Source organism: Bos grunniens, chromosome 1 (assembly GCF_055505025.1).
Source record: "Bos grunniens cultivar Pamir isolate PY7600 chromosome 1, Bosgru_T2T1.0, whole genome shotgun sequence".
Classification (NCBI taxonomy): Eukaryota; Metazoa; Chordata; class Mammalia; order Artiodactyla; family Bovidae; genus Bos; species Bos grunniens.
This window is the reverse complement of record NC_141165.1, coordinates 134,931,757-134,945,167: the sequence shown is the minus strand read 5'-3', so window position 1 is coordinate 134,945,167 and position 13,411 is coordinate 134,931,757. Positions and strand designations below refer to the sequence as shown.

The 13,411-nt window shown below is 38.6% G+C and overlaps 1 protein-coding gene across 6 annotated transcripts in view; it reads left to right on the top strand.

Moving 5' to 3' along the window:
* SAMSN1 (SAM domain, SH3 domain and nuclear localization signals 1) overlaps positions 1 to 13,411 on the top strand; it is a 179,711-nt gene that overhangs the window by 51,902 nt on the left and 114,398 nt on the right. For all 6 annotated transcript variants that reach the window (XM_086411797.1, XM_086411776.1, XM_086411765.1 and 3 more), the window contains one exon: positions 7,569 to 7,648. In XM_086411797.1, coding sequence (XP_086267923.1) covers positions 7,569 to 7,648 — 80 coding nt within the window. The remainder of the gene's footprint in view (positions 1 to 7,568; positions 7,649 to 13,411) is intronic.

Here is a 13,411-nt window from a genome sequence, read left to right as displayed (position 1 = left end):
TCATCCACCCATCCATTCATTCATCCATCTCTGTAATAAGCATGTTACTTTTAGATTATTCCACATCAACCTATGAATAAAGAAGTTATAACTATATTATAGAATATTTTTGTTATAAATTTTTCCATAAACTTCTTCAAATGTTCTATTTTCTTAAACTTCCTTTCTGTAAAATGTTGTGGTGTTTGTTTTAAATTTATAGAACAGTCTTTTGGACTCTGTGGGAGAGGGAGAGGGTGGGATGATTTGGGAGAATGGCATTGAAACATGTATAATATCAAATATGAAATGAGTTGCCAGTCCAGGTTCGATGCAGGATACTGGATGCTTGGGGCTGGTGCACTGGGACCACCCAGAGGGATGGTATGGGGAGGGAGGAGGGAGGAGGGTTCAGGATGGGAAACACATGTATACCTGAGGCATATTCATGTTGATACATGGCAAAACCAATACAATATTGTAAAGTTAAAAAATAAAATTAGCAGTCATAGGTAAGTAATTCTATTACAGTTATATTGACAAAGCAGCAAAATATCTTGGCCAAAGGTGAGGTGTTTTCTGATTAGTGATCATTTTGTCAGAAAACAAAAAGGAACGCTTTTACAGACTTTTCCACTTTGATATTTCTCAGATTCTTAAGTGCTCCTGTGTTCAATCTGTCTGTGCACGCACACATGCACACACGCATTCACGAATGTGCCTAAGAAGTTCAGTTGACATTTCAGCAGTACCAGCTGAGTCATAGGACATCGCCTAGGGATTAATGCTAGGCCTGAGACCAACGCTGTTGGTGCCATTGTAAATTGAAGGGAGAAATTTAGTAGGGAAGGATGAGCCACAAGTGTGGACTTGAATTTTATGGGTGTAGTAGCTTCCTTTGGAAGGCTCAGAATATTTCTAAGCAATTAGTGCCCTACATATCAACCTATAATATTTCTTTCTCACTTTAAACACTATTTTTTGCTGTTAATTGAATAATTACTTAAGAGTGGTTTATTGGGCCTGAGGATAGGCAGTCTGTGAGGTTTACTGAGATGAAGACAGGTAGGTACATCATTGCCAATATCCACAGCCCATGATTTTATTGAACACTAAAGATGAAATTGTAAAAATCATCTTTCAATAAAACAGAAGAAAGTATGTAGGGAAATTGTAAGAGTGATGTTAACATAAATAATATATTATAAACTCCAAGAACCAAAAAAGTTCCATTTCTCTCAATTTCAATTACAAAATGATGTTTCCACATGACACAAGTTATATTAACAGCAAAAATTTAGTCCTCTGGAGTCCTGACAAAATACACTTCCACAGGTTATATTAATATTAAGCTAAGGATTTGTGCCTGGTATTTTAATCCATAAAGATATTCACATAACCCAAAAATATGACTGTGTTATGTTGGTTAAGACAAAAATTTATCACAATAAGTTAAGAGCTGGAAGCATTTCCATTGATGTGATCCATTTCCTTCTTCTAGGAATACTTTTATCTCAATCTGCATACGTGCTACTGAGACAACATCTGCAAAATACATGTGGGTTAAACTGAATGCTCAGGACGTTACAACTGAAAGATTGGCATAACTTGCCAATTAATTAAGGGAAATTAATTTTTTTTTTATTTTCAGCACTCAAAACAGGCAGAATATTAGTAATATTCATTTTAGTAAATTAAGATCGATTTTTTAAAAATTTAAATATATTTTGGCCTTAATTTTATGGGGGAAAAAGCCTGAAAAGAATTGACTTTTTGAAATCTATGCATTGGAATTTACCCAAGATCAAATTATGATTTTTTTTTTAAATTATGATTTAAGTAAAGACATTTTTTAAGAAGAGAGCTTTCATTATTGTGTACCAGAAAGTACAAAGAACAAAAACAAAGCCAAATTTTTAAAAAAGATAAAAGAAACAAAACATATTTGCAGATTCAGAGATTTTTTTCAAACAGTGTGATGTGGTAGACTATACCATGAATGAAACAGAAAATATGTTTAAAAAAATGGTATATTTTTGTACAGTTTGTAAGAAGCTGGATACACTCAGGAAATACGGTTAGTAATGAAAGGAGAATTAACTCCACTCATACTACTGCAAAATTATTTTTAAAATGAATCCTTTTTACATATGATTTTGATGAGATTCATTATAAAAATCCCATTGGTAGAGACATTAGGACCTTCCAGTTTAACAGTGGAATTGCCATTTGTTTGAAATATTCCTTCCTGAATTGTAGTCAGTATCATTATTTGGCCAGCCTCTTCTGAGCAAGCATATAAATATTTTGGCTGAACTTCTCTGGATCTTATTAAGTCTTCTTCTTTATTGGCATGTTACCCTCATTTTTAAGATAGTAAATGTATATAGTCACAAGTGTATTTACCATTCTATGTAATTTTCAGGAACCACAATTTGATTGAGATATTATTTCCCAAGAGCATGTGATTTAACTCAGGTTAGACTGGACTATGTGAGGAATGACAGAAAGAAGCCTGATTTCACACCTGAATCTCTGTCTGTGTGCTATGTATGAATAAACTTCCAGAGGAAAGGTTTCCTGCCAAATCAGTCTCTTAATTTTAAGGACATCTATCTGAATTGAATGTGAACATAATAAGATTTAGTGTTTTGTACAAAAGAATCTTGAAACCCCTTCCATTCTTCAGGAGAGTTCTTACTAGGATTAGAGTTACCTATGGTCAGAAGTCTAATTTCCGTTAGAATCACCTAGAAGCTGAGTAGCTGCTACTACTAAGTCACTTCAGTCGTGTCCGACTCTGTGCGACCCCATAGACGGAAGCCCACCAGGCTCCCCCATCCCTGGGATTGTCCAGGCAAGAACACTGGAGTAGGTTGCCATTTCCTTCCCCAATGCATGAAAGTGAAAAGTGAAAGTGAAGTCGCTCAGTCGTGTCCGACTCTTATCGACCCCATGGACTATAGCCCATCAGGCTCCTCCATCCATGGGATTTTCCAGGCAAGAGTATTGGAGTGGGGTGCCATTGCCTTCTCTGAAGCTGAGTAGAGATATTGATTTTTTAACCAAATCCCTTTTTTTTCCTGCATCTGCATTTGAAGGGTAGTTGGAATGTGAATGTTTATGCTGAAAGATACATTCTTAAGTATACTGTCATTTGTGACCCGCTGATGTAGTCCATGCATGTGCAGATAATCTACTGCTACAAACCAACCAACCCAAACCTTAATGACATAAAGCAAAATTTCATTAGACTCATAGATTTTGCAAGTCAGGGATTCAGTCAAACTAGCACTTTGTGGAGAAGGCAATGGCACCCCACTCCAGTACTTTTGCCTAGAAAATCCCATGGACGGAGGAGCCTTGTAGGCTGCAGTCCATGGGGTTGCGAAGAGTCAGACACGACTGAGCGACTTCACTTTCACTTTTCACTTTCATGCATTAGAGAAGGAAATGGCAACCCACTCCAGTGTTCTTGCCTGGAGAATCCTAGGGACGGGAAGCCTGGTGGGCTGCCGTCTGTGGGGTCGCACAGAGTCCGACACGACTGAAGTGACGCAGCAGTAGCAGCAGCAGCACTTCACGACATCTGAGGCTTCTTTTAGGAAAACTTAAATGACTGTCGCTGCTGTTGTTCAGTCCCTCAGTCATGTCTGACTCTTGGTGACCCCATGGACTGCAGCATGCTAGGCTTCCCTGTCCTTCACCATCTCCCAGAGTTTGCTCAAACTTATGTCCATTGAGTTGATGACGCCATCCAACCATCTCATCCTCTGTCACCTCCTTCTTCTCCTGCCCTCAATCTTTCCCAGCATCAGGGTCTTTTCCGATGAGTTGGCTCTTCTCATTAGGAAGTCAAAGGATTGGCGTTTCAGCACCATTCCTTCCAGTGAATATTCAGGGTTGATTTCCTTTAGAATTGACTGGTTTGATCTCCTTGCTGTCCAATGGATTCTCAAGTCTTCTCCAGCACTGCAATTGGAAGACATCAATTTTTCAGTGCTCAGCCTTCTTTTTGTTCCATCTCTCACATCCATACATGGCTACTTGAGGGGGACTTACATGTCTGATGGCCAGAATCATCTAAAGGTTTCTTCACTTACGTGTTGGGTGCCTGTTTGGGATAACTGCAGATTGGGCTCAGCTGGGACTATCACCTGAGAGCCAATATGTGGCCTCTCCATGTAGCTCGAGCTTCTCCCAGGCTAAAGGCTGGGTCTCAAGAGGGAGAGACATCAGAGGGAGCTTCACATATCACACAAGGAAGTGTCTGGAGAGTGAGCATCACAGAAGATCCAGGTAGAAGCTGCCAGCTTCTTCTGACCCAGACTTGGAGGTCTACATTCTCCTCTGACAAACAGATCATTATGGCCAGTTCAAGTTAATAGGAGAATTAAATTATGTTTCTTGGTGGAGGCATGCCAAGGTCACACTGCAGAACAACATATTGTTGTGGCTGTCTTTGGAAACTGTAACTTGCATATTACCTTATTCAGTTATTGCCTTTGTTGATAGTTAGGACCAAACTGCTCTTATCTTTATAATTTTTTTTTTTTTTGGTAGGGTAACAGTTGGAAGTTAGGGCTTCCTAGGTGGCACTAGTGGTAAAGAATACACCTGCCAGTGCAGGAGACAAAAGAGATGTCATTTCCTTCCCTGGGGCAGGAAGATCCCCTGGAGAAGGGCATGGCAACCCATTCCCGTATTCTAGCCAGGAAAATCCCAAGAACAGAGGAGCCTGGCGGCCTGCAGTCCATAGGGTCCCAAAGAGTCAGACATGACTGAAGCGACTTAGCATGCACAGATGCAACATACAGGAGATAACAAATACATAGAATGTATAAGATTACAAAACAAATAGCTACCCTTCATAAAATGCCATTGTCCCGGTGTCCCTTTCTTAGTTCAAAACCCTCAAATTCTCCTAATTTTTAAGCTGAGGCTACACATGGCTAGCTTTACAAATAAATACTGGATGCTTGGGGCTAGTGCACTGGGATGACCCAGAGGGATGGTATGGGGAGGGAGGAGGGAGGAGGGTTCAGGATGCGGAACACATGTATACCTGTGGTGGATTCATTTTGATATTTGGCAAAACTAATACAATTATGTAAAGTTTAAAAATAAAATAAAATTAAAAAAAAAAGAAAATGATCTTGATGTCCATCAGCAGATGAATGGATAAGAAAGCTATGGTACATATACACAATGGAGTATTACTCAGCCATTAAAAAGAATACATTTGAATCAGTTCTAATGAGGTGGATGAAACTGGAGCCTATTATACAGAGTGAAGTAAGCCAGAAGGAAAAACACCAATACAGTATACTAACGCATATATATGGAATTTAGAAAGATGGTAACGATAACCCTGTATACGAGACAGCAAAAGAGACACTGACATATAGAACAGGCTTATGGACTCTGTGGGAGAGGGAGAGGGTGGGAAGATTTGGGAGAATGGCATTGAAACATATGAAATGTCATGTATGAAACGAGATGCCAGTCCAGGTTCAATGCACGATGCTGGATGCTTGGGGCTGGTGCACTGGGACAACCCAGAGGGATGGTATGGGGAGGGAGGAGGGAGGAGGGTTCAGGATGGGGAACACATGAGAAACAAAATATTAAAAAATAATAATAATAAATGCACATAAGAGCAAAAAAAAAAAAAAGAAAATGTTGATACAAAAAAAAGAAAAAGTTTGTTTAGGTCAGACAACATTTTCAAAATCAGGAAATTTCACCTGAAAATTCATATGTTTATACTTTCTTGAAAAACATGAGGGGCAAATCGTCCATCCTGGGTCCAACATCTGAGGTGATTTCAGTTGAGAGAGCTCAGAACAATGGCTGCCCGTTAGCAATGGTGGACTTTCGCCTCACCAAAGATCTCCACATGTCTCCTTGTCAAAATTCACTTCATTTAGTTAAAGTACTTATTTGCCTTCCGTAGGTATTTATATCTGCAACATTGGTCTAGGGGGTTATGTCCACATTTCTCTGCCTAGCACGCAAGGCCCATTACCATTTGGCCTTCTTCACCCACCCAGCCTCACCTCCTCCCGTACAGTATCCATAATTGCCTTCTGACGTGACCTATCTCAGTTTCTACTTTTAATTAAGCCTGTTGCTCTTATTCCACACTACAGGTTAGTGTTGACAGCATTGCTGTTGTGTCTGTAACTTATACTTTTCTTCTGTGTTTCCAGACTGCCTCCCTTCTTCAAGCCCACTGCGACCCTGCCTCTTCCATGAGTTCAGTGGGGCTTAGTGTTCTCGCCCCACAGTAGTGTCTGAGTCATTCATTTACTGCCTCACACTGTATATAAGGGAGGTAAATCCAGTGTGCACCTTTCTCACTCACACGCTTCCAGATTCAAGAGTACAGGAGTCCACCTCACTTTCTTTTCCTGCACCCAGAAGAAAAATTATAGAGGGAGCTCTCCAAAATTCAGGTTAAAGGGATCTGAAAAAGAAAAGCAATGAAAAGAAATAAAGGAATAGAGGAAAGAACATTTTTTTTTCCAACTACAGAAACTTAAAAGGCTGTAAAGACTCTGCTTCTAGCTTCCTGACCCTGTGATGGAAGATCTTGCTTCGAAGAGCCAGATCACAAAAACAGCTCATTTTAAAATTTCAGTGTTTTCTGGAACCCTGTGGTGTGGTAACTTGGATGTAAAATATTAACTTATTGGTGTAAATAAGTCTGAGACTGAGCTGTGAATTTACCTTAGCTTGTAACCATAGCTATAACGGGGATTTGGGGAAAAATTTGCTCCTGTTTTCTGCATAGAGGATAGGCCTTGCCTGTCCCTTCCTCCCCTGAAGAATGCAAGAATGAAAAACAGTAGAAAATTGAAGTAGTGACTGGAAGTAATACAGAGTAAAAGTGATAAAAGAAGTCACTGGACTGATTGCCGGGTGACTTCTGTGGGTCTCAGTATCCCCATCTGTAAACGAGCAGGTTTGGATTAAGTGATCCATGAAGTCCTGTCTTCTTTTAGCACATGGTGTATTTCAAATTTAAATAAATGGACCCCTTGTTCAGGGCCTGAAAGGGAATGCTAGTCTTTTGAAAAGGTTTCATTTAGCTGCAAGCGAATGGATGACACATTCCAAAGCTTTTACCAAAGCAGGCAGAGAACAATTTTAGCATAAATAATTCATGTTGCGAAGACATAAGCTAATGAAGCTCAAAATGCCAGGGATGGAAAGCTGAGTTTAACAGAAACAAGTGAGGTGATAGTTCCATGAAATCATAGCATTTTGGAGTCAGAAGTGGTTTAGTAGCTTGGATGCTACTGTTTTATAAAATAGGATGGGGGGAAACTGAGTTCCAGAAAAATTTCATGACTTGCTCAAGGACACAACTGGTCAGAGACATTCTTCATTTATATTTTGTTTAATTTCTATTTAAGTTTGACTTGTTTCTTATAAGAACAGCATATCTTTAGGAAAGTAAATATTTATGATCTAGTCAATATAATGCCTTAATAGACTAAAGAAAAATATAAGTATTCAATTGCACTTAAACTTCTTAAATTGTGTAATTTCTGGTAATCTTCATATAACACCTCTTTTCATAGATCTAAATGAAGATGATTTTCTTTCGAGTCATAATGCACATACTCTTCAAGGAAAAAAACTACAACATATTTCTTATCAGGTAATGTAAATAATCAACATTTATATAGCATTTTGTGAAAATCATCTTGTTATTGATGTGTACATAGTCTACAATACTTAGTCTTGTAGCTATTTGTATTTAAATACTGCAGGATGTTTTGTAACTGATATGACTATGTCTCTGTGAATTGGACTATAAATGAAAAAAGTAAATGATGATGAATTAATAAGCCACTTTGATTATGCAAAACACTATGCTCCACAGCCTTTTGATAAGGAACTCTGAACTTGGTAAATTAATATACTGGGACTTTCTCTGACAAGACCTGTGCTAAGTGCTTAGAACTATCTGGCAACCTTCAGTGAGGGGCATGTCCCTCATGTTCTATGTTTGATATAAAAACATATTCTGTGATTTTTGACATATCCCTTTAAAGCTTGCACTAATTAGACCCAGGAGTTCAAGCAATTAAGAATGTCTGAACCTTGGGCCTTCCTAATAACAATAATATAACATTAATTACCAGTCAAATAATTATTATTCACCCTGTAAAAAAAAAAATCATGTCTGAGTCAATAGGGCCAACTCAGGCATCATGCTGATTTTTGATATTTTTCTGACAGCCACAGAGCTCTCTTTAACCATTCTGATAGTTTTATTAGAAAATTTAGAACTGACCTTCCTCAATGCACTGGATTGATCAATAGGCAGAGGATATGTAGCATATGAATTAGGAGGGGTTGATTTGGTGAGGAAAGAGAACTCGAATTTCTAAAGCCAGCCTGACTTCTGAGGCTGTCAGAAGCCCCTAGACAGTGGATCATAACTTTTGATCAAGTACAGTTTCTGCTGTTTGCTCTGATGCTGCCTGAGTCGTGGAACTGTGCTCCCAAGAGGGCAGCTCTACCCAATTACACTTTACTGCAAAGTCCATCTACCAATGGGTTCTCCTGCCATGTGTGGTTGAGAGCTCCAAAAACAGAGCTCTGCTTGCATCTTAATTTGCCCTCGTAGGTACATGGTGGCACCAGTGGTAAACAATCTGCCTGCCAATGCAGGAGATATAAAAGATATGGGTTTGATCCCTGGGTCAGGAAGATCCCTTGGAGGAGAGAATGGCAATCCACTCCAGTGTTCTTGCCTGGAGAATCCCATGGACAGAGGAGCCTGGTGGGCTATAGTCCATGGAATCGAAGAGTCGGCCACAACTTAAATGACAGTAGCAGCAGTAGCAACATGACCTTGGCAATTTACTTCATCTCTCTCTGCCTCAGTTTTCATCATCTGTAAAGTCAGTCTGTAAAGAACCTGTATTTCCTGGCTGTCATGAGGATTACATGAGATATTTTATTAAACTGCTTAGCTTCATGACTGGCATTTCGGAGATGTTTTTAAAAATTCAGTTGTTACCATAGACCTTCCTCTCTTCTTTTATTTTTTTCCTTCCTCCTCCTCTTGCTTTTTGCAGGAACTTAATGACACTGTCACAAGCACAGCTGGCAGATCATTTCTGAAACATGCAGTCTCATCCTCCCAAATTTAGATAAGACCTCAGATATAGTATCTTAGTGAAATATTATCTGATAGCCAGGAAAAAATAACTGGTTTACAGTAAGAGCTCCCCTGACATGCTTTATGCCCAGCGAAATTCTTCTTTAGGATTTTAGTAAAAAAAAAAAAAAAAAAATAGAACCATCTCTTAAAAATAAGAAAATGATGTAGAATGTCCTTAGAAGAAAGGGTTAAAGATAAATCCTTGCCCTGTAACACCAAACTTCTTGTACATTTTAATTGGCCTTCTAGAATGGTAACCATTCAAATGTACCATGTAGTTTATCACTAAAGATTAGTTGAGGAAATTCATACCCAGTAACAGACAGGCAGGAACTAGCTAATCTAGAAATCTTCATTTGAGAGTTGGGGAGTGGTCTTATCTATCTTTAATATTCCCCTTCTTATTCATAACAGGCATTCAGTGGAGCTTAGTTAATTAAGAAACACATTTTCTGTATGACAGCATACTTCAGTGTAATAGAGTATTATTAAATATTAAGCAGTACTATGCAAATTATTAATCTATTAACTCCTTGAGACTGAGGAAAAGTAGAATGAGTTTACTCTTTGAAAAATGAAGGAGAGAGGCAAACATTCTCTGGTGTGAAGGGAAAACTGACCTGTAGGTGGAATGGACTTTGCAGACTGTGACTTCTCATCACGTGAGCACATGACTTAGGAGAGCAATGTTTCTCCAGGTGTGGCCTGAGGACCATCTATATCAGACTCATTTAGGGTATTTGTTAAAAATGCAGATTTCTAAGCCACATCCCATTCCAAGTGAATTATCGTGTCCGGGGTCCAGGAATCAGGATTTTTATGTGAATTTTCAGAGGAGGCTCAGGACATGAACCATGAGACTCTGGGAATCAGATGATTGATGACTACTTGTCTGTGGCCTTGATGTCTCATCCATTTTTACTTTTTAAGCCCAAATTTGGCTCAGGTCGGGCCTGGGAAGACAAGACCTTTTGGAAAACCAAAGTTGATATTTGTTTCATATTATAGGAATGATATGCATTTATTACAGAGCTTTTTAGAACTATATAAGAGTAGAAAAGATTAAAATACTGAATACTATCTTAAAAAGGTAAATATTTTCATACCACTGGCCATTTTACTGAGTATCATTAACATGGGATAAAGTTCATAAGATGTAAAACATATTATAGTTATCATTACTGTACTTCATGCTTACAAAATATATTTTGTACAATAAAAAACATTCAGAATAAAAGACTTAAACATTAACTGAATTTCCAGTCAGAAAACACTCAACCAGACATGCTCCTTTCATGTTCTCAAAATGAGAAGATCTCAGACGTATTAAAAAGAAAGTACAAGGAACCAAGGGGCAGGAGTGGAGGGAAGATGTTTATGGAATGCTTTCCCCAAACTGACTTCACTTCATGAAGCTTTTTGTTGACTTGTCCTGGGATTAATTCTTTGGAGAACCAGGCTTGCAGAAGAAGTGCTAATGGGGGGAGTTTGAAGCAAAACCGACTGTCTGGTCCTTTGATCATTATAATGACCATAAAGAACATCTCCGGGTAACTTGACTCCCAGCATTTATTTTTGTATCCTTGTTCTTGTTTGTTCTTTTCTGGCAGCATTCAGTTGATGGCTCAAACCTTTTGTAGCATATTGAAAAGGGTATAAAATATGCAGTAATACAGACTTTGGGCTAATATATTTTCAAAAATGTTTCATGCCTCATTTCTCACGTAAATTCTTTGGTTGCATTCAACCTTCAGAGCATTATTCATATTCATGATAGAAAAGAAGGATAACATTTATTACTTTCGGTGCTAGTGATATTCAGCACTGTCAAGCACCCCCTACAAAGGAATGCACCAGAACATTTTCTCCCTGAGCAACCTCAGGGAGAAATATTAAATTTAAAATTAATGTTAAAATTAATATACTTTATATAAAATACAGAAATATATTTATTTGTGTTATATAGACTTATAATAAATATATATTTATATTTTCATCAAAATATATGTATTTTCCTTGAAACCCTAGGTTCCCTTCCGTGGCAGTTATTAAAGAATTAAAGGTTAGATCACTCCACATCCTTTCAATTTCTTTCTTGATGTTCTCTTCTATGCAGACTGTAAAGATAAGTATTTGAATTGTCAGCTTTCTCTGTAGTTAGGGGTGGTCATGAAACACAATTCTGGCCAATGAGATGTAGTCAGAAATGCCTAGGGAGGGCTTTCTTTCTTTTTAAATTTTTAAATGTACTTTTTTATTGAGATAAAAGTCACATTATATAAAACAACTATTTTAACCATATTTAATTGTACAATCTGGTGATACTAAGCACATTCACTTTGTTATGCAACTCTCACAATCATTCATCTCCTGAATTTTTTCATTCCTAAACTGAAACTGTCCCCATTAAACACTAAGTCCCCATTCCCCCTCCTCACCCTCCCACCCTCTACCCCCACCTCTGGCATCTACCATTGTATTTCCTGACTCTATGAATTTGACTGTTCAAAGGACCTTATATATGTGGAATCAAATAGTATTTATCTTCACTTACTGACTTTCTCTGGTAGCTCAGATGGTAAAGCATCTCCCTACAATGCAGGAGACCCGGGTTCAATCCCTGGAAGATCTCCAGAGAAGGAAATAGCAACCTGCTCCAGTACTCTTGCCTGGAAAATCCCATGGACGGAGGAGCCTGGTAGGCTACAGTCCATGGGGTCGCAAAGAGGTGGACATGACTGAGCAACTTCACTTTCACTTTTCACTGTATATTGGAATGTATTTTTAAGGTTAACTTAATATATGTCCTACAAACAGATCTAACTTTCTCCCCCCACACTGTGCAATAGAGTAGGTTCTCATCAGTTATCTACTTTATACATTTCAGTATATATATGTCAATCCCAACCTCCATTTATCCCTTCCCCATCCTCTCTTGATATTCCTACATTTTTTTTTCTATATCTTTTTTGAAAAAAATAAAAGCAAAGCTTCATGAGGAGACAGCTTTGTCCTTTGCCCTTCTCCCTCCCTGGAGCTGGGACTTGATTTCTGGTGAGCTAGCAACTGTCTTGCAACTATAAGGGCAAAGGCATGTGTCAACGATGATGAAGCAGGCAAATACATGGACTTTATTCATCAATGACATTCTTGAGTAACAGCATCAACACTGGGCCACCTATATCTGGACTTCTTATTGTGTGGAAATGTAAGTCCCATACTTGTTTAAGCCACTATTCTTGGTTTTCTATTCCTCAAAGCTGAGTATATTCCTAACTGATATACTTTGTTTTTAAAACTGTTAACTTCTGTTAATGCTGAATCCTAATTGACCTAAGACATTAGACCAAACTGTGCTCATAGACTTGGATGACATCTAGACTCAGCTCTGATTGTACAATTAGATTAGCCTCCTTCAATTCTCAAGCAGTATAAGCAACACCTAGAGTTGAGTTCGAGAAGCCAATGGCACCCCACTCCAGTACTCCTGCCTGGAAAACCCCATGGATGGAGGAGCCTGGTAGGCTGCAATCCATGGGGTCGCTGAGGGTCGGACACGACTCAGCGACTTCACTTTCACTTTTCACTTTCATGCATTGGAGAAGGAAATGGCAACCCACTCCAGTGTTCTTGCCTGGAGAATCTCAGGGACGGGGGAGCCTGGTGGGCTGCTGTCTATGGGGTCACACAGAGTCGGACACAACTGAAGTGACTTAGCAGTAGCAGCAGTAGAGTTGAGTTAGTCATTTAGTCTGTAAAATGAAAATGAGATTAATAACAAAAAAATCAATTGACTGCATACAGTTCGTTGGCTACATATACAATTAAAACTGCATCCAATACAGCACACCATTGCTGGGAAAGTTATGTAGATTAGATCAAGGTAAAATTACTTTTTGGTGAGTTTTACTGAGGTCATGGCACCAGGTGAGCAGAGAAGAACTTTAAGGTTATGCTATGATCTCGTTAACAAGCAGCAGAGGCAGGTCTCTTACTAGGTTTCATCAGACAAATTTTTTCTGGTTCTAAGCAAAACTGTGAACAAATCATAAGGTGGGGGCGGGGGGTGGTGGAAAGAGGCCCAAATAACAGACTGTTCAAATAGTACCTGCAAGTGTCAGTTAAAAAATAGTCTTTATGTACGATGTGATCATTTAAAGATAATCTACTAATGCTGTACATTGCTCTTATTTTTAAGTACTTTCTTCTCTATACCATTAGCTATTGTATTAGTTATCTGTTGTCCAT